The sequence below is a fragment of the Hyposmocoma kahamanoa genome, unplaced genomic scaffold, assembly GCF_003589595.1.
Source record: "Hyposmocoma kahamanoa isolate Upper Pololo Valley unplaced genomic scaffold, ASM358959v1 94, whole genome shotgun sequence".
NCBI lineage: Eukaryota > Metazoa > Arthropoda > Insecta > Lepidoptera > Cosmopterigidae > Hyposmocoma > Hyposmocoma kahamanoa.
In genome coordinates, this window is record NW_020654878.1 from 2137016 (window position 1) to 2159757 (window position 22742).

At 37.2% G+C, this 22742-nt stretch overlaps 1 protein-coding gene across 1 annotated transcript; it reads right to left on the bottom strand.

The window, feature by feature from the left end:
- Positions 1-1783: 1783 nt before the first annotated feature.
- On the bottom strand, positions 1784-22035 carry LOC113237943 (synaptic vesicle glycoprotein 2B-like). Its single transcript, XM_026474661.1, has 11 exons — positions 21813-22035; positions 19450-19611; positions 16565-16727; positions 13315-13436; positions 11615-11853; positions 8660-8811; positions 7142-7277; positions 6447-6597; positions 5018-5171; positions 3667-3800; positions 1784-1866 (listed from the first exon to the last, which is right to left on the bottom strand). The coding sequence occupies exons 1-11, from the start codon at positions 22033-22035 to the stop codon at positions 1784-1786; spliced, it is 1719 nt and encodes a 572-aa protein (XP_026330446.1).
- Positions 22036-22742: the final 707 nt, after the last annotated feature.

Genomic DNA, 22742 nt, shown 5'->3' on the forward strand with positions numbered 1-22742 from the left:
ATTTGATCCAAGTATAACCTGGACAATTCATAGATCCACAGGAAAATAAAGGGGAATAGACAAACTTAGACTAGTGGACACGTCTGCGGCGTGCGCATTAAAACATAAATGCTGATAGCGTCAAGAGATTCTGAAAGAATTGTTCCAGACTATTCTTGGTGTAGACAAGATAATTAATTCTGGAATAGTGGAGCTAGTGTTAACTTTTGTTCGAGAAGATAATCTTTCTGGAACAAGAAGAAAAGACTTATGAGATTGCAGGAAGGCAAAACAGTGTGACTGGGAAAACCTGACTGATGACTATGATTGACTCTTTTTAAGTATAGATGGAGTCATGGGTACTGAAAGCTGTTGGCTTTGACAGGCAAGTTATCGATTGCAATAAGCATGTGCTGGAGCATCTAGAAGATGGTTTCTGGATTTACTTAAATCGCGTCGCAAGTCGGAAAAATTTTGATGGTTTCTTACGTTGTTAGGAGCCTAAGGCTGAGGGTTATTTTAACTGAAAAACCTGACATATGGATAATATGGTCCTTTGCGATGATTGGACAAGGCTTACAATTGTAATGGAAAAAAGACAATATAATTATGGAAAAAATATTAGAGACAATTTTTCTCTTACATTTTATCTCAAATCTTACATTTTCATCTCAAAAATATTTTGAAACATTTCCTTTTCAATTTTTTTTTTTAAATTACCTAGCACCATTTATGTATTTCTTTTCAGATTTGATTAAGTTCTATCTCGTAGTGTACCTTTTCTTACATTATACGTCCATTAATGTTGTAAGGGATGATATGGGTAAATACATTGCATGCGTTGCATCTAGGCCAAAAAAACCTTGAAATTTATCGTTTTGGCTACATTTTAACCCCAACCAAAGCCATACTTTGATAAACTGGCTAACAAAATAGGACACTAACTGGGGTGGAGTAGCAACGAGGGTCAGTCCGTAATGTCAATGCGATCACCCTAATGTTGAAATATTTTAATTAGCACAACCGATGGCATGCCGTTATTGTCGAGTAGGGGACCGTTAAGCTTTAAATACCTTATTTAAAGAGTTAGCAGGATTTAAAAAACCAGCCTAGGTAGTAGCTGCAGCCAAAACCCAGTACAATCTTTTTTTTAAATTAATTTAGCGGCATTGGAATAAAGCCAAAGCTGCAATAATGTCTTCCTTTTTATATCCTGTTTTCAAAATACTTTTTTAATCCCTGACGCAAAAATAGATGAGTTGTATGTTTGAAGCCTGTGTCTCGGTGTGGCATTGTAGCTTCCTAAGGGGAGGAGATTGATTGAAAAATATTCAGATCCAGTGAAATCACACCATCATCAACTAACTATACGTTTCACTGCTAGGCAAGGGTCTATAAGGATTTAGGCCACAGTTAGCCACACTGGCCAAGTACGGGTTGGAAACTTCATACATTTTAAGGAGTAAGAGATAGGTGTTATCGTAACAGAGATCCCTCAATTCAAAAGCAACACTCGGCAAAACAATTTACGTAAAGATTAGATTCAAGAAAATGATCAAATATGCATAATCTGTGATAATTTATCTGGTAAATAAAAAACAAAGCATACGAAAATAAATTTTAATACGTCAGTAATGACGTTACAGCATGTCGTATTTTTATTATTAAACACCGCATTTTAGAGTTCTGGGATAAATTAAACGGAAAATAATGTAAAACATTGTATTCTAATGCGACTATAGAAACGCAAAGATAACAGTACAAATATAAATAACATAAACAAAATTAAACTTAATAAAATGTACTAATACGGGAAGCCCCTTTCTTCCATAATAGCTCTTACTTGCTCAACGTTAGGCCAGCCTACTTCAATCCAAACGCACGATGCTGAAAAATAAGAAATATTATGAGATCTTAATCAAGAGTGTACTTGATACAATCTATTTTTTATATAATTTTACGGCATCGAAATAAATTCATCATGCCAAAGTTTTTATATCCTGTTTACAAAATACTTTTTTAATCCTGGACGCTTTTAGTAAATTTGAAGCCTTTTTCTGGTACATCTTTGTGTCTATCTGTGTCTTTGTAGATTAAAACGGCTACACTGATTTTAAAACGATTTTTTTTTTCATTTGAAGATTAATTTAATCGTGTAATGCGTAGTTATGTTTAATGGACATCGGTTCAGCTGTTTCAAGACCATCATCTGTTTTTAAGTTAGAGTGGGGCTCTCGGTCATGATATCTTTTTTTAATTTACTTCCACTATAAGACACCAAGTGACAGGACGAACAAGTCTCAGACCTGGTGGTAAACTTTATAAAAAAAACCTTCAAGGCTGTTAATAATGGTTGCAGTATCGTTCAGAGCTTCAAATCTAAAAGAAATAGACATTTGGCGGCAGAAATAGACATGTCAGCAATAATTCCTTAGATGAAACCTTTCACAAGGACCTGATGCTACTGCTACTAAAACTTCAAGAATACAAGAATACAAGATATTTATTCGCTGAAAAATGTAGTTTACAATGGTGTTATAGTATATTATTATTAGATCGTACATTTCACTAAAACTTGGCATGCGAATATTTTACACAATTCTTATTTCAATCACGCACAGTGGTTAAATTTTACATTTTATGTTATCAATTAAAAAATCATTTATATTGTAGTAGCATTGTGTAACTAACAAATTATGTAATTTTATTTTAAATTGCCTACAATTTAGTTCTTTAACTGCATCTGGTATTTTATTAAATAATTTAGGTGCCAATATAAACATCGTTCTATTGTAAAATTCCAAGGTGGGGCGTTGTTTTGGCCGTATTTCTATTTTGTTCCTTGCTTTCCTGGGATGTCTGGTTTTCACTAGATTAAAGTTGCCTGGATTTTGTTTTATATAAACACAGGCCTCGTAAATATACATAGATGGTAGGGTTAAAATCTTTAGTTTTCTAAAATAGGGTACACAGCTTTCTCGCTGGCCCACACCAAACATGGCCCTGACACATTTCTTCTGGGTTTTAAACAGTGGTGTAATATGTGTTGCAGCAGCGTTCCCCCAAAGCAGCAGACCATATCGCAAACTAGAGGCTACATAGGCGTGATAAGCACAAAGAGCAGTTTTTTGTGACGTTATTCTCGTCAGATTCTTCATCAACTTACAGCAGAATTACAGTGTTTGAGCTCACGGAAGAAATTTTCTGTTCTGTGTTTGGGCTCACCAAATTGATCTCGACGAGTCGGTAGGTTACAGATGGTGACTTCGAATCAATATGTGCGATCATTTGACGATCCCGCTATTTCACATCCATCTCTGCTTAAATTCACTGCTGTGAATCCCGAATGTGGTGCACATATCTTTCTGTCCAAATTATCTAGTAGCGCAGAGTTCTTTGTGAAAAAATTTCGAGGAAAGTACTGCCACCGCACGTATTTCTATATATACATACTGCGTTCCAATTTTGAAGGTCAAGGTATTTGTGTAGCCATTGGCACATGGGACTTGTCGACTTTATATCCCATGGTAATGGGCGCAGTGGCAGTGTCCCTCAGACCTTTGCGATTTATAATTCTGAATGACACAGGAACTGTTATGAATAGGCGTGTCGCTTACCATTGGGCTAGACTCATTCGTCAGATGATGTCATAAAAAAGAAGAATTAAGTCGTAATTTACATTCTCACCTAAATTAGCAATAGCTACGCAAATGAAGAGTCCCCAACACCACTGAACACTCAAGGCGCATAGCGGCATGAGATTTGCCCCCAAAATCGTTCCAATCTCTCCAGCCATAAACATAGTGCACATCGCTGTGGCCCTGAAAAGATAAATACTCTAAAAAACAAACACATGCCAAGCCTTCTGCGATATGCAGATTTCATCGCAATGTTTTTCTTCGCGCTTCATCTTTGATAAGAAGTACTTATTGTTACCGTTGACAAATGCTTTGATCATTATTCAAAATGTTAATATAAACAATGTATACATTGATAAATTTAATTATTCTCGACCATTGAATTACAAATAAATGGACGACGGGTCTAATATAAAAACCACGAAAAAAATGTCCCAAGTCAACCTATTTAAACGTAGTGACATGTAAAGGAATATAAAAAAGCTAAAACGTTGAATTTAAATTGTAATGTCATCGCAGTACTGTCTAATTTTGCTTGCTTCGCTGTCAGTCGAACAAACGAAGACTAAAGCGTGAATGACGCTCTGTATACGATTTTAACGCCCCATAAGTTCGGACACTTTTTAGCGCGGACCCGACGTCCATATAATTGTAAGTCAATGTGCTCGACCCTCCTGTTTGCCAGTTTGTGCTGGTCCTAAATAGTGGGTAGTTACGGAAAGCAATGGTGCTCTCTCGCTCTTCCTCTTGTGTGGAACATAGTATCTCTAAGTAAGTAAATGTCTGTTTAATTAACATCATTGACTGTATTTATTGAATAACTTAACAAAAGTTAGCTCTAGTATCTGACAAAGGTGACATACTACTCGTATAGGAGATATAAAATCTCGCGTTACATAAATTGTTTCATATAGTTCGTTTTTTTTTTTACTTTCATGGATTTAAGCATTTCTGACAATTACATGTGGCTATAATACACCACAGGTACAGATTATGTGCACGCGACTTATATATAGAGAAATTGCACGATGGTTCCTATATAAAAATGAAATTTGATAACTACGTAATGCCGTTTATGGACGAAATCCATTTTTTATTCTTCAAGATTAAAGATTAAACCATAATTTCTAGACCCTTTTTTAGTTATGAAATAAATGTATGTTCATAGATAGTCATATTTCTAGTAATTCTGTTTTTCGTGCCTATTCAAAAATTTACATTAAAGAAGGTTACGAGGCTTACAAATTTAACTGACGGTATGTAATTTATTCTATAGAATATTTTTAAGTTTACACCACGCTATTTACAAATAAAAAAGAAATACATGGTGTTTCTTAGTTTTCCTGTCACAACCTGTATAGTGAAAGTATTAAATTAGGATTATTTTATTTATAACATACCTCAAAGTGGTTGGGAACACCTCATCGGCCATGGCAGTGAGGATAGCCGGCACCGCGGAGGCAGTGCCGAAGATTATCAAAATCATTGCTACGATTGGTTGTCGTATAAACGCCGACATTACAAATAAAACCTGGGACACACCCAATGTGACAGCTGAGAAGGCAAAAAGAAAGGTATATATATGCCTTACAAGAATTGCGCCATAATAAACAAGATGGCTCAGTATCCGTGTCATACATATCTTGCATGGTTTATCAGTCGAGGAGATTTTGGAAATAAAGGCGGAATAACGTATTCGATGCCCAATTTATTAATTAGACCTAATTATAACTACAAACGGTACGAAACAATAAGGATTATTTTGGATCATCTAGTATATACCCAGAAATAGAGACAAAGTGTCTTTTAATTTGTTTGAAAACTATTCCGCCAAATCATTACTGTGACAACTGCGCTCCGATAGGCCAGTCCGAATTCGAAAACAATTCGTCGTCAATTGTTTCAGTTCAAAACGACCAGCTTAACTTGAGCTTTGCTATAATGGACGAAAGTAGCAAAATTACATTTTTAATATTTAATTACCGATGAAATGTGATACGGTTTGTTGTGTAATTAGATATTTTGCTGTTTTTCCCACACCACCGAATAGAACAGTCCCCATTGTTAGAGATATTACCTTTATTACAATAAATACAGAATATTTTTGGAATATACGAAGACGTACACGCAGGTCAGTTGTTGGCGATGTACTATTTCAGTTTTCTAAATTTGTGACTTCAGTGTAAATGAGAGTTGATATTTAAAAGTGATGTAAGGCCCATTTACCTGATGAGTTGCCAGGGATAAGGCCCTTATTTCGTCTCTATTTCTAGTTATATACTCGATATTTTGAACCAACAATCGGTTTTCCACTCTAACCGCGCAACGTTGACAACAATCTCTCATCCCTCGTTAGTGAGAACCGCCCTTCCTTCGAATGGACAGAATTGAATTGTCGTTTAGAAATCAGTTGTAACTCGATAGAAAACGTTATGATTTTAAAGCACCGAAAGTCACACGAGTCGCGCAGCCCTCGTCAACACGGAAGCGACTCATCGTGTGGCATCGCTCTTATAGCTACATAATCACCTCAAAATGGCTGAATGAATTTAGATGAAAATTCTTATTTAAGTAGTCTTACACAAGGTAAATCATTATTTGGTGGTTAAGACAGAATAATACCTTAGCGGCTATGCTGGCGGATCAAGAGACCCATAAGGCAGGGGGTTCAGATACGCAAACTCGATCCCGGATCCCTCCCATTAGAGCACCGAGAAGGCCGCCGTGGGGTTTCAGCCGGAAGAAATCAGGTAGAATAACTTAGGATGCCTAACCTATTAAATCCTAGGAGGATTTCCCCACAAAAATAAAAGCTAGTATAGTACTTACAGTAAATGTGTATCTTGTTAATGCGATGGATTAAGAGAGATAGTCCGAAATATGGTAGCATGAAAACAAACTCTGCCAACATAGACACAGGGTACATGTCACTTGATAAACCTGCACAGGTTTCTCCAGTGTCACCGCCACCGGAAAACATCTAGAAGAGGAAAGAAATTAAGACTGATGCGAATAAGTCCGTTCTATGCACCTGGTGGTAAACGACAATTGCAAAGATTTGAGAAGCAAAGCCACTACGCCCGTCATCCTGAGAGATAAAGTTGATAAGTCCAAAGTGCCTATAGTTTCACCGGAAACCTTTCAAAATCATAACGCACTAAAATAATTAAAATATTTCAATTTTTATTTCACTGAATACCATGATGATACTCCACTGGCTAGACTCGAACCAGCGACTTCGCCATACCGTGGCTGACGATCTCCCAGCTGAGCTACGGAACGAGTCAGCTAACGTTACGAATTTCTCCCTAATTCCTATTGCACTGTGTTTTTGGTTTTAACGGCTTTTTGCCGTAACGCCATGTATAAGAAATCTACAAAAGTTTTTCTTCACTATATTTCGATTTGTAATCTTTTTCAAATCTATAAACAACAGTCCATAGATCATGCACCGAAAAACGGTTTCTATTTAATAACAGATATAAAACTAAACAGTAGGCAGAGGTAATTACAAAAATATTTACCGACACTCGCGTCGCATTCTTCAGTCCTTTGTCACCATATTTAATAACGATAATGTCGCACATGGATATTTTGAGATCGAGATGTTGCATTGTTGCGTAGAAAATATCCGGCAACCACATATAAAGACCAAATACACTGGAAAAATAAGCAATTGTGACTCGGACAATTCCAAAGGATGCCTACTTTAAGGCCGCGGCCGCACTACTAAGGCGACTGCGACGTGACAGCGATTTCATGAAAACAAACTCATATAAACATATGATGTCAGTGGCCGCACTGCAGAAACGACAAGCGAATTTATTTGATCATATCGTAAAGAAACTTTGAATGTTCTACAAGTAATGAGGGTGTCCGCATTAAATAACATTATTCAGCAACCCGCGACGATACTTGAATTTCATACGACAAGCAGCGGTGTGACACGGCGATTTGCCACGATTTGCGACAAAATATGCGGTGATGTACCTGAGCGGCCGCACTGCCTCGCGGCGTTCGTGCAAAAGAGCTCGACATATTCGAGCGAAGGTTGCTAAGGAGACACCACACGACGTAAACAAAATAGTTTGATTTTGTCGTTCAACTATACGAGTGCGGCGTCAGCGCGGCTGCCCCTGATCACCTAACCTGCCCGGTGCTACGTCGCTTAGTGGGTGGCCCCATTAATGGCTTTTCGCTTTTGCAATGCGGCCACCTATTTTTTCGAGTCGCTGTCCCAGTGCGGCCCCGGGCTTTGGGCGCGTTCAAATTAGCCACTGTTAGGCGCGCTGCAGAAGTTGCTGCAACCAAATTTTTAGTGATTATCATTCGAGTCAGTTACGCGATGGATTCTGACGGTAATGAAAAGGGCTTACAAGAGTTGTCGTAGTGATCGACAACCAAGGCCCCAAATCTGCTGATTTTCTTGAAATTATTGGTCATTGTCCATTTAGATTATTTTGAAATTATGATAGTATTAGTTATTCTGCTAAAATTTACTTTCAACGGCAGATGAGTTTCAATAGTGACAGTGGAATGGCAGTGATAGCATTCATTCCTTCAATCACTAACGATGGATACTTATATATTTATACTTATACTTATATACTTATATACTTTACCAAAACTGCAATAGAAATTGCTAGCATACCTTAATTTTTATCACAGACAAGCCTACTCTTAACTTTTAGCAGAATAACAAACGTACAAAATCCTATACCCCACATACGTTGCTCTGATCCCAAAGTAAGTAGCTAAAGCACTTGTGTTGTGGAAATCGGAGACAACGACGGTACCACAAACACCCAGATCCGAGACAATATGGAAAAAATAGTTTTCTACACTGACCCTGCCGGGGATCGAACCCGGGACCTCAGAGATGACGACACCATGAAAACATTAATCGCTCTTTTCGAATCTGATTGGGTAGGGGCAATCGTGGGAGTTTTTGTTCCTTCCAGATCCTTCCTTTTCCCTTCGCGCTTTCAAAAATTGAACGCCACAGTTCCCGGTAAGTTGAAATTGAAATACCATAAACTAACGTGAGATGAACAATAAACATGCAGAAATGCGTTATCAGCATAGGCATCAGCATGGGCTTCCGCAACAGCAATGACATATGATTCACAGTCTCCTTTAAGGTCTTCTCTTTTACATCTAAAATTGTTGTTGATGTGCTTGCCAGTGTAATCACCTGAAATGTTTTACCTTGTAAAGTACAAGCAGCAGTAGAGCTCCGTTTGAGAGAATTCGTCCAGGAAGTACTGCCACTTTACCTATTTCTACAGCGAAGTGGTAATGTGAGCATTACTGCGTTCCGGTTTTGAAGGATAAGGGTGCTGGTGAATTACAGGCACTTGGGACTTTTTTTTAAGTTATTTCATAAATTTGTCAAGTTGTATTGGACTGTTTTGGACAGGCGTGTCGCTTACCATCAGCACGACTCGTTCGTCCCATCACTTGGTATCATAAAAAAGTGCTATTATTTAGCAAAAGCATATACGTTTGGCCGAAGATGATGCACAATTGTCAAAAAAATGCCTACACTTTCTAGCCTTGAACAGCCCTGAAATTTTCGGAAAATTGTATTCCGTAATAAATAGTTTTCAGGCATTGACTTACAATTATATGGACGTCGGGTCCGCGCTAAAAAGTGTCCGAACTTATAGGGCGTTAAAATCGTATACAGAGCGTCATTCACGCTTTGGTCTTCGTTTGTTCGACTGACAGCGAAGCAAGCAAAATTAGACAGTACTGCGATGACATTACAATTTAAATTAAACGTTTTAGCTTTTTCATATTCCTTTACATGTCACTACGTTTTTGTATTAGACCAGTCGTCCATTTATTTGTAAGTCAATGTTTTCAAGTGTTACTTTGTGTTCATCGATGTTAGTAAAAATGGAAATCAAATAATTATTTTTTAGATTAATCCGACTCTAAACGTGAAAAATAGTTATAATGTGGTTGTAATTGATAAAAAAAGTGCAAAATGGGATTTGCGTACTCTTACACTGTACTATGGTAAGAGTACGCATGTGCGTCGGTAAGAGTACGCAACACCTTTTTTTATAGGACTTCGTTTATCCGTTTCACGATCACCACCATACCTTTCTAGTAATGTGATTTTTTTGTCTCCGTATGCATGGACCTTTGCTCATGGAGAGCTGAGAAGAGTCTACTTGTGGCACGGACATACCTCAGTTAAGAGTGGTGGTGGTGCTTCAGGCGCACTTGCAGCCGATATTTCAGGCAGATTTGCAGCACATGCCTCAGGTCTGTTAAACCTTCAAAAATACTAGACTCCCGCAAAAGGCTTCGGTTGATTTAGGACGAGTCACAGCGACAGACATTTAATTCAGAAGTACACTATTCTAAAAAATGGTCTGAGACTACGCGCGTACTCTAGCAACACGTCGAGTTGCGTACACTTGCACACTTCAGCCATTTCAGAATAAAACTGCTACTAACCCTATATGTTGCAAGTGACTAGAATCGTTTGCAATTTGATTTGAAGATGAGTTTTTGGGCGATTTGATACAAAGTCAGTTTAAAAAAATATGCGTGGTTTAGTCTCGGTAACAATTTTTAAAATACCAAATATTTTTATTCGAATACATAAACATTTTCAGACTTAGGTAGTTTCTTGGTTTTCAATAATTTTTCAATATTTTTCCGCACAGCAATCTCCACTTCCTAGCATTGGATATTCCTTCCCGCATTGGATACACTCGCATAAACGCTATGCACGACGGCATTTCATTCATTCTCATTCACACCAATGATTGTGATATCAAAGAGTACTTAATTCTTTTGGAACAGCCGCTAAGATACATTTTATTATTTGGATCGTAATCCAAGTGGCGTCCCTGTTTTGCGGGGTCCTGCCAGAATACCATCGCCACGGGCAACCGTGACATTTATTTGGGTGGGAACATTAACTGCATAAAATAATATTTAACTGAAGCGCTGCCATTTTCTACGTTTTTTTTAATATATATTAATTATGCAGGAAAGAAGGTGAAAGAACGAAGTCTTCTCGCACGAAGTACCATTCCATTCCCATACTCCTGACGTATCCTGGGCAATAATCGGCGTACTCAGCGAGTGACAAATCCTTTGACAAGTACTACGGTGTATGCCATCGATACGACAAGAAGATTAAAAAGAAGGAAGAAGGAAGAGCCTTGCGAATGAGTGGCAAACTAATCACACTGTGGTTTTTTTGCCGAGTGACGGGACGAACAAGACGTGCATCTGGTGGTAAGTTTAGAAATCAGGGCTTTAAATGGGGCACTGCCCCTGCGCCCGTCACCCTGAAACATAAGTCTACAAATCCCATGTGCTTGTAATTTTACTCTTCCTAACCGGAACGCAGTAATGCTCACATTAACGCTTAGAGGCGTAAATAGGTAAGATGGCAGCACTGCCCTGAACGAAATCTTTCATAAGGAGCTCTACTGCTTAAAACTTTTATGTAAACGTTAAGCTTTTTATATTTACATAAAAAGCAAAACAGTTTTTTTTTTCTATTATACAGGGTGTCCTACAGCTATGATACTACGCATAGATATGGACTTTTCTCTATCAATTTGTTATTGAATATCGTCAGAAAAATCTTGGTGAATTTATCCCGTGTGTAGCGCAACATAACTATTACGTAAACTGTCACCCCTCCCGCACCGCGCACTTACCTCAGGAACCATCTCAGTTAAGCGGTAGGCCTAGACCCTTTTCGGGTACCTAAGTATTATGTATTTTGTTAGTTACTTTTACGGGTAGTACTTTACAATTATTGTACCTTTTATATATATCATTTTATTGACATCCTTTTCTTTTCCTATTTTAACATTATTTTACAATAAACCTTGTAAGCCGAGTCTTCTACATTTTCAGTTCGCTAAGGCTTGGCAATTAATTGCTCTGGCACTAGGTTGCAGAGACACTCTGCTGTAATTATACAATACTAAATAGTTTAAATGTATTTGAAAACTTACTGGGAATTCTTCTTTTTTCTTTTTTTTGTTCCATGCAAAAATTTGAACCACGGCGGGCAAAGCAGCTCGAATCCCTTTAGCAGCGTATAGAAATCGTGGACTTTCAGGCAGAAATATAAGAATCAAGACAGCCATTCCGCCTATCAGAGACCACATCCACATGAAGACACGCCATGGTCTCACAATCATCGTGTGTATATTGATGGTCCATCTGCCGGGAATAATAGCCCATGCCAGTGCTAGGGACGAAGAAAGCAATAACACTATTAAGGTGTAATATAGAAAAGTAAATTGAAGAAATTTCTTACGGCAGCCTTTTCTAAATTCTTCTGTATAAATTTCTAACAATATTTCATACATCCGATTCATGTAATAAATCCTATTGTCAGTAATTTGTGTACTTATTTTCAGTTAAATTTCAAGTAATAATTGTAATCTTAACCCACATCAGTACTTTCGTGCCATCTTATCCTTTAAGCGGATTCAACTGAAAACTACAGTCGAGTTGTGACATGCTTATTTGGATCCGTTTCAGCTTACAATTTAATCACAAATTTCTTCCGCATAAATATTAATAAGTTGAATATCCGCGTCATCACTCAGATCGTCGATTACTAAGTAACCAAAATATTTAGAAGAGGTGACCCTATTCAGTTGTTGACCGTTAACCTTCCTATATCCACACCGAATAGTGTACCACATATATCCGCGCACGGTCTGTGAGACCTGTTCTAGGGCCATTTTAGTACGTTGTTTAGTAAAATATCATCGTAAAATTAAGTTTAATATTAATAGTAAGTATGTAAAATTGTATATCAACCAAAGTTTTATAGAAAATATATTTTTTATTAGAGATAAGCAGTCTTTTATTACAACCATTGGTACAATAACAAATAAAAAAGTAAAAAAAATGCTTATCAATATCCAACTACTTGATGCCTTTACCAACTACAGTTATTAGATCACGGGACCTGTAGTGTCCGACATGTTGGTTTGTTTGAAAAAAATAAAAACAAATGTACACGATTTACGTCCGAAAAACTAGTTTCATTTCCAAGACACACTCATAATTTTATGACTACGATCGATATTATGAATTTACATTTAGGAATCTGTAGTTTGCCAAATTTTATAGCATCTGAGCATTCTAGTAGCATAGAGCTCCTCGTAAGAGAGTTCGACCAGGTAAGTACTACCACCTTACCTATCTCTGCCGCCAAGCAATAATGTGACATTACTGCGTTCCGGTTCCGAAAGGGCGCTGGTGAAATTACAGTCACATGGGACTTGTCAACCAATGTCTGTGGGAGTGTTCCTCACATCTTTATCATTTAAAGCTCTGATAATTGACTATGAACTGGCAACCGTTACTATCTCAATTTTGACAATTTTACAGAATTTTACAGGAGGAGGAAAATAATTGTTTGCGTCATTTATATAGCGTCTGGTTAGAAGTTAGAAGAAATTAAATGTATCTGAGATGGAGTACGAAATAGTATAAAATGTTATTAAAAAGTGAAACCTTTAGAAAACTCAGACAGTACCGGTTGCCAGTACACAGTCACATAGACAGGCGTGTCGCTTACCACCACCAAGACCACAACTTGTTCATCCCATTACTAGGTATTATAAGTCCGGACCGTGTCAACACAAAATTGATTATTATCATTGTAAATATACGATTTAGATGTTTTACTTACCTGGAATAACAATAAAGAGGGTAACGCTTATAGTGATGGCCCAGCTCACCGCTTTATCGCGATAAGCTCGAGTATTCACTTCGCCTAAGTACACCAGCACCGTTGAAAAAGATGCTGACAACCTTTAACAAAAAAATATTTATAAACGAACGCTCCGTCCTGATATCAGTTGAATCGCTTACTCACAGCGACTTTCCTACGTCTACCTTGTGACGATGCGACCTCCTTCCATCGTCGTTCCGCCTTTTTATCACCTTTCCTCTGGTTCCTGGCCACGTATTTTCAAATTTTGAATCGTTCTTTACTTCCGTTGCCCGTCATTCTCACTTTGTTTTCGTTCTGTCGTCGCTATCTGCTTAATCGCTTAAGCGAGAAGTGCTGCTCGTCTAATTTTGACCCGTTTACCAGGAGGTCTACTCTTTTTCAACGAAAAACGAAATTTCGATCGAATTTTCGCATCTTTCTTACCACATTTCCATTTTAATGCGAAATTTGAAATGCGAACGAAAATTGTTAGACGTTTAGTTTTTCGTTACCTTAGGTACTCTAATTCATGAACATCCGAACGAAAATATGATTTTGACAGATAATTCTTCGGAATTATAATGTAAAATTGATGAAACTAAAAGTGCTACCTTTTGATTTTCTTAAATGTGAATTTTGTTAAAAAATTTTATTGAAAAAACTGCAACAATGCTTTCGTTGATCGAGGCTCTGCCTGTAGAACTTTCCAGAGCGTAGGAAATCTGGTCGTCGCCGCCTTCACGCCAGGGCTACCAACTACGTATAAATATGAAATTCCCTACTTATAGTTTGTAGGAAATCACAGACTCAATCGGCAATATATTATTGCATATCACATTGCACATTTCTATTTGAAGAGTAGTGTCAAAAGAAAGACATTATGTACGGAAACGAGCTCACGATTGTTGTTCTCGAGTTGGGAGAAAATTAACTCCAAGCTGAAAGGTTGCCTCTGAATTAGCTGTTTCTTCAGCACAAGCTCTGCATGCTGGCCGAAGAACAAGAGTGTTAGTGCAAATGTCGGAAAATATGTACAAAATAAAGTTCTACCCAAGGAAATAAAGATTGTGCAACTTGATTAAAGAATACAAGAATACAAGATATTTATTTGCTGAGAAATGTAGTTTACAATGGTGTTATAGTATATTATTATTAGATCGTACATTTCACCAAAACTTGGCATGCGAATATTTTACACAATTCTTATTTCAATCACGCACAGTGGTTAAATTTTACATTTTATGTTATCAATTAAAAATCATTTATATTGTAGTAGCATTGTGTAACTAACAAATTATGTAATTTTATTTTAAATGGCCTACAATTTAGTTCTTTAACTGCATCTGGTATTTTATTAAATAATTTAGGTGCCAATATAAACATCGTTCTATTGTAAAATTCCAAGGTGGGGCGTTGTTTTGGCCGTATTTCTATTTTGTTCCTTGTTTTCCTGGGATGTCTGGTTTTCACTAGATTAAAGTTGCCTGGATTTTGTTGTATATAAACACAGGCCTCGTAAATACACATTAGATGGTAGGGTTAAAATCTTTAGTTTTCTAAAATAGTGTACACAGCTTTCTCGCTGGCCCACACCAAACATGGCCCTGACACATTTCTTCTGGGTTTTAAACAGTGGTGTAATATGTGTTGCAGCAGCGTTCCCCCAAAGCAGCAGACCATATCGCAAACTAGAGGCTACATAGGCGTGAATAAAATCTAAAAATAAAATCTTAGTTAAATAAAATCTGTTTACTGCATTACATTTTTGGTTTTGTAGGAGATAATGATTACGAGAAATCTCGCCAAGAGCTTCCAATGCCTTCATTTTCATATTTATTTGTAAAATTTAAAAGTTTACAATTTAAAGAATATAGCTTCTAATATACAGAAATTTTTGGTTGTCATACTTTTGCTACGTATAATTTGCATGAAATGGTACTCTTCAAATAAATCAAATAACAATGAGTATTTGACAGCGTCTTGGCTAATTACGTCAAAACTATATTTTTATTTGTTTTTTCATATTTTCTGCATGAATATTACAATAAATGCTTAAAATTAAAAAATAAAGCAAAACAATTGTATTAATTTTAAGTTAAAGTAAACAATAACAACGAAATTCTTTGGCCCGACCGAAAAAGAATTAGAGTGAAGTTGTTGACGAAACTTAGTCTAAATATCGTTTGTTAACGAAATTTCGTTTTCAAGAAAGAGAGTAGACCTCCAGTTTCCAAACGTCTCTTGTGCGATAAACATTTAAAAGATCACAAAAATGACTACGACTTTGATCTGTTGCAACAAGCACCACCAAACCAAAAACCATTAGACGAACCGTAGGTTTGAATTACTTTGGACAACAATAATTGTAGGCATGCTCAAATTTCTTTTATATTTTATACAATATATGTAAGGGTATTGTCAATATGTAACATATATAGTCAATCGAAATGTACTAACATTTGGAAACGGGAATAAATGCGTTTACAAACGAATATGTATTTTTCACACCTACCTTGTCTTTGACCTGCCCGTGACCACGGCCAGTGCAACCTGGCCGAAACGTCGGGAAACAAAGTAGGTGTGAAAAACAAGTAGTACAATGCAACGCGAAAGTTTAAAAGTATAATATAATCGAAATATATACGAGACATTTATTTTTATGACTGCTTTAAACTATAAAAATGTAAGTAAGATCAGCATTACTTATTGGTTTGTAATTATGCACCATTTTTAACTTATAGCTATAAACCTTCCTAAAATAAAGAAATAAGTAAAAAAAAAGCAATATTAAAATATTTTTTTTATAAATTTTGTATTCTGAATGATGTGTGGAGGCTGCGGAGGCTACATTACAATTTACAGGACATGCTTAAGCGGTGCCAGCAGCGCGTGACAGCCTCTTCAATCTTTACACACTCGCGAGTAAGGCGAGGTATTTGATGATTCTAGGTAAGGTGTGGTGGGGTCGCCCCCGCGACCCGCAATCTGCATGCGCAACCGATAACATAAGAACAGGCGAATAAAATTTGACACAGACTTGACGTCGACAAGCGCTATGGCGACTGAGATGGCAACGGGCGTGTCGATAAACACGTCAAAACAATCCAATTGGAATGTATTTTGTAATATCTACTTACCAAACAATATACAGTGCCAGCTTCTGACGGATTAATAATAATAATTAATTTCAACTTTAATAGTAAATATATAAGTGCTATAAACTTACATAGTACCAACAATAACTCTAAAGAAGAACATCGCCCAGAAATTTGTGCTCATTGAAGAAAGGAAGGAGAAGAACAAGCAGGAGATCACGGTGGGAACTATCACTTTCTTGCGGCCGTATTTGTCGGTGATGCCGCCCCAGCATAAACCCGTGAACAGCAGGCCTGAGAAAAGCTACAGTAAGATGGTGAAAACAACATTAAAAGAGAACCTGAATTTCAACAGAAACTTTTGGTGGACTTGATAGAGTACCTAATCCGCTAGAACCAGTACAATAAACTGAGGAATAACAATGTCTCCTTAATCACGCCCAACATTATAAGTGCAAAGTACTTTAACTAAAAACCCATCCCTGAATGTGTTTTGCAAGAAGTTGTAGGCTATCTTGAATAAAGTCATCCCAATTACAAATGTACTACACAAATTACTTGGGGATATCTTCCACCTAAAAAGTGTGTCAAAGGTAGGGAATCATACTACGGGATTCCCGAAAAGTCCAATTTAAAATTATTCAAACCAAGTGTGAATAGGTATTTTCTAGACAAACGATCTGAGAGGCTCTGTCGCTGCGTCCTTCACCCGGACAATGCGTTTAATAAAAATTATGAAACCTGCATGGCGTGAAAACGTCTGGAGTCTACAACTCGCATTGTGCCACTGTGACCGACACCGTCACTATAGCAGAGACTCGTGTCTAGTACTCCAATTTACAATAATAGATTGTTGACGACCATTCACTAAAGAACCAGATTTTTTAAAATTTAACGTAACTACTTTCCATCAGCAGGACAAGCAAAAAACAATACAAGCAGGTGACTATGATAATGTAGATATGGGGTACTGGCGATTTTCTGCACCCACAAACATTTCTTTTTAACCGACTTCAAAAAAGGAGGAGGTTCTCAATTCGACTGTATGTTCTTTTTTTGTTTTTTTTTTGTATGTATGTTACGCGATAACTTCGGTATTTGTGAACCGATTTTCATGATTCTTTTTTTGTTGGAAAGGCAGTATTTCCATAGTGGTCCCATTTCATCTTGAAGAAAATCATCCACCTCAAAGGGTGGCTGTACACGCATGAAGATTCATTTTTATAAATAGCGCCTAACTTTAATTTAGGAGCAATTACTTTTAGCAATTATTTAGTTGATTTTGCTATTTCTCCAATTCAAGGCGTTTTTCCCTCGATATACTTTGAGTAGTGTCGTAGTGAGAACCTATTTTTATTATCTCCAGTATCAAGTCCTGTAGAGTGGCGAACTAGTGGATATTTCAATGAAACTTAGCAAATAGACGTAATTCGACGTACTTTTGAGGTCGGTTTTTTTAGTACTCTGTACTGAGATTATATGATACCAAATAACGGGACTAACGAGCCGTGAGCCTGGTGATATGCGACACATCTACCCATAACAGTTGCTTATCTGAGCCTTAAGGCTCAACTCACACTGGCACAGAGTCGAAGCGTCGTGTCGCGTGCTGTTTTTCAACTACAACACCTGGCGACGCGCGTCGACGTTTAATAATGGGAAAATAAAGATGAATATGCTGTAAGCGAAAAACATGACGCGTCGCGACGCTTCGACTCTGCGCCAGTGTGAGTTGAACCTAAATCGCAAAGAAGAAAGAAGGGCACTGCCACTGTACCCGTCACCCTGAGACATAAGTTGACAAGTCCCATGTATCCATTACGCAACAGTTATGTCGCGCTGCACACCCGGGTAATATCAACAAGATTTTTCTAACGATATTTAATAACAAGCTGATTGAAAAAAGTACATAGCTGTGCCTAGTAGCATAGAGACACCCTGTATAATAACAAAAATAGAAACGTCTATTGAAAAATTGAAAAAAAAAATCTCATTCTTTTTTGAGCTCCTTGTGAAAGAGTTCGTCCAGGGAAGTACTATCACCTTACCTATTTCCGCCGCCAAACAGAAATGTGAGCATTACTGCGTTCCGGTTTTGAAGGGCAAGTGCTGGTGAAATTAGAGGCACATGGGACTTGTCAAGTTATGTCTCAGAGTGACGGGCGCAGGGGCAGTGCATTTGCCTCTGCAAAGCTCTGAATCCTGAGCTTATCACCAGACGCACGACTTGCTCCTCCCTTCACTTGGGGAAAAAAAACACAGTATGATTGTTTTGCCAGTCATTCGCATGGGTGCGCTTTGTTCCTCTTTTCTAATCTTCTTATCGTATCGATGGCATACAACAAAGTGCTTGCCATAGTGATTATTGCCCAGGTGCGAAAGGCTTAAGGAAATCGAATGGTACTTCGTGCGAAGAGGGTTCGTTCTTGCACCTCCTTTCCTGCATAATTTTCAAAGGCAAATGAATGGATAATAAAAATGGAGTATATTAATTGGGTACTCCGCGAACCTAGTGGAGGTTAAAACGTACAAAACAGCAGCGCTTGAGTTGAATATTTTTTTATGCAGTTTCTTTTCCCACCCAAATAAAGGTCATGGTTGCCCGCGACGATGCTATTCTGCCAGGACCCCGCAAAACAGAGCTGCCACTCGTAATCCAAATAATAAAATTTATATATTAAGAGAATATATTAGAAACAATTGACGACACCAGTCCACAATAGGAGCACAGCTGTCACAGTAATGAAGAATAGTTTTCAAACAAATTAAATGACATTTCGTCACTGTTTCTGGTTTTATACTCGATGTTCGGGCGTTTGTTAGAAAAAACAAATATACCTACGCGATTTAAATTCTGAAAAAAGTAAGATCCTCCCCGCACAACGTACCACTCCTTTCCTGTAAGTACGTCTGGTACAACCCTTTCACCACGATAGCAAGCATTACAGAGTACCTATACTATCGACATGATAAGAAGAAGATTGAATAAATTAAAAGCAAACAAAATTTTCATTACCAATATAGCAGCCAGAGCTGATGAGTCCTTTCTCAGCGACGGAAAGGGCTAGATCGCATTCAATTGGTGTCAAGACGTACGCCATTGACAGAGTTTCGATGGCTGAGTACCACAGAAACAGAGAAGTGGCTATCAATGCCCAAAAGTTGAACCTCCCGTGACCTACAATGTCAAATAATATTTCTCACTGGAATTCAGTACGTTACGCGTAACAAGATTAAATTAAGCAATAACGAGGCCTTCAAATTAGATGCTTGTCGATGCGCTGTAGTGGCGCCACTGTGACGCTGCAGCTGTGTCACTACCAATTTTTTTTTTATAATACGTCAAGTGACAGGTCGAACAGGTCGTGCACCTGATGGTAAGCTACATGCCTGTCCATGACAGTTGCCGTACCACTAAGATCTTTAAACAGCAAAGATATGACGGGCACTGACACCGCCTGTCACCCTGAGACATAAATTGATAAATCCCATGTACCTGTAATTTCATTAACTTCGTGCAATCGAGGTCTTGGGTAACGACTTCACGGATTGACTGCATGCAGTTGCAGTTAATGCGTGAAGTTGTTATTATCTTCATGCAGTCGAGGTTTCGGCTGCATGAAGTTTAATTAACTGCAAACATGCAAACAATCTGTTAGCAGACTAAGTGAAATAAAAAATACTGAAGCGCGGCTGCCACGCCACTGCAGTGCTTGGACAAGCGTCTAATTTGAAGTCGACCTTAGTGAGTAATGTATTGTTTAGGAACCAAATTTTTACCCAAAGCGTCCGGTTTTATCCCATTTCTGTCTATAAACGTGGACGAAAACCATTACACACATTGACTTACAATTATATGGACGTCGAATCCGCGCTAAAAAGTGTCCGAACTTATAGGGTGTTAAAATCGTATACCTACAGAGCGTCATTCACGCTTACTGCGATGACATTACAATTTAAATTCAACGTTTTAGCTTTTTCATATTCTTTTACATGTCACTACGTTTAAATAGGTTGACTTGGGACATTTTCTTTCGTGATTTTTGTATTAGACCCGTCGTCCATTTATTTGTAAGTCAATGATTATACACGATAAATTACTTTGGATTTGGTATTTTTCAATATTTGGAATGCAGAAACCTTGAAAGAAAGATTTTTAAACAAAAATCTTTCTTAATCGTTAGAAAAGCAGTCCTATTAAATATCCACAATGTGATTTTGTAAACTTTCATTTACCGCGCTGCATAATAAGAAGGTTAGCAACAGCAACTAATAAAAAAGACAAGATTCTTGTCTCGATGTGCGGCGTCAATAATTTCTGCTGTCTTATCTACGCACGTGCTGACACCACGCCGACACGATAGTTTCATGGTCTTTTATAGATGGATACGAATGTGGAAATTAGTCAAAAAGAAGCATTTTATAATAGGATCATTAAATTTTAATAAAACTCGATTGACAACTAACTTTTAGTTGTAAAATGTTCACGATTTAAGATGGACGCTTGCCCAAAATAATCAACACCCCTGTTCTCTTTGGTCTGGTTAAAATGAGATAGACTTTTTTGATAATGGCTACATTTTTGGATTGCTGGATTATCTACAGTGATGTATATTGTACAATCAGGAAATTGAAGGCGTCTCAGTTCCATAACAATTTTGTTTACAAGTTAGTTTTTGACCTCTTTTTTGTGAAAGCTATAATAAAAATATGATCTAGCCCGTATACGCCAAACAAGAACAAGCAAGCTGCGGGTGGCAGCCTACTGACTCCTATTGCTGGTCGTAAACCAAACCTTTCAAGTATTAACGCGTCAAATTTGTTATTTTACAACATTTTTTGGGAGATAGAACCATATCATATTCTATCAGTGCAATCAAACTGCAGTTAATTAATTTGATAGATCCGGCTACATTAGATGTTTGTACTTCCATTTTGTTGTCTTGTCGTGAGCCATCGGAATATGAAAATTTGGATTATATCCTACAACACCAGTATGCCTACTACGAGCTAAACCTTTTCCCTAAAGGATTCTGCTTCTGAAATAACAGCAGCAGAAAAGTACATACTCAAGCCATGAAAAGATATTTAAAAAATCTAGTTTCTTTAATGTATAGATTATCTAACAGTAAAAATACAATTACGTGTAATAAAATTGGCCAATACAGTTAATAAACATTTTTTTCTAGTTTAATGTTTATATTTTTTTCCTAGAAAAGCCTAGGATTTTCTAGTCAAGCCCAACATTATAGTAGATATATTAAAACCGTGTTGAGGATTGTGGGTATTTTTAAAACAAATATGTACACTTATTCCTGTATGCATTGATTATTGTGAACATATGTGGCTTATGTTAGACTTTTTCTAGACCGCACTCACCAGTTAAGTCGAACATGTCCTCATATGTCATAGATGGTGATCGTTGTGGTAAAGACGGACCATCTGTTTCAGCCGCAGAATGTGTGTAGGGTGATTCTTTGTTATCACTTGCTGTATGTTCATTATTAACATTGTCCTGTTCTTCAAGATTTCTATTTCCACTAGTATCATTTGGTATTTTATCTGAATCCTGGGTTAAATCATTTTCTTCGTTTTTTGACATGATAATAACTTTATCAATATTGTAACTACCACGTTTAATCTAGTCACCTGTTCTCGAAATAGCCTGTTGGTCACCACTTGCGGATTATTTCCGGTAAGTTAAGGAAGAGTATTAATTTTAAAAATAATATCGATTATGTTGCGTATCATCATCAAAGACCTTGATCAAATCGTATTGTTGTCATGTTGTCAAGCCACAGAGGTCCACAGAGTATACAGAGAAACTTATTGACATAATTTAAAGAGGATAATAATCTTTGTTAAAACCAAGTTAAAACCTTAGACTATGTAAACCTTTTTTTTCCATCCTCTAAGGTTAAAAGTTCCTTTATTTTTTTTCCACCTCTAAGGTTAAAACCAAGAGGCCAAATATATTCTTTTCTATTGTTCCTGTCTAGTCTTAGAGATTCTCTTTTATTTTGTTTCCCTCCTCTAAGGTTTCTGCCACTTGCAAGGTTGACTTTTGTCTTTGTTTTTTGCCTTGTTAGTGATTATGGAGGCCCTTGAGACCCTTGATCGATGAATGCCCGCATTGTTTCATACTTTCCGTCAAATCTTTGTATTTTTACCAAAGCTGTAGCAAAATCACAGCAGCAAAAACACCCTTGATAATATTTAAAATAAATAGAAAGTTTTTTGTTTTTATAAGATACGAGTTTGAGAAAGTAAGGCATCGATATCGATAATATGTATGCTTACAAGAACAAC

Coding starts and splice junctions, on each gene's coding strand:
- LOC113237943 (XM_026474661.1), bottom strand. CDS start 22,035: ATGTCAAAAAACGAAGAAAATGATTTAACCCAGGATTCAGATAAAATA. Junction 8,812..11,614: donor AGAAAAAAGAAGAATTCCCA/GTAAGTTTTCAA, acceptor AAAACATTTCAG/GTGATTACACTGGCAAGCAC. Junction 5,172..6,446: donor TAACAAGATACACATTTACT/GTAAGTACTATA, acceptor TTGCCTTCTCAG/CTGTCACATTGGGTGTGTCC.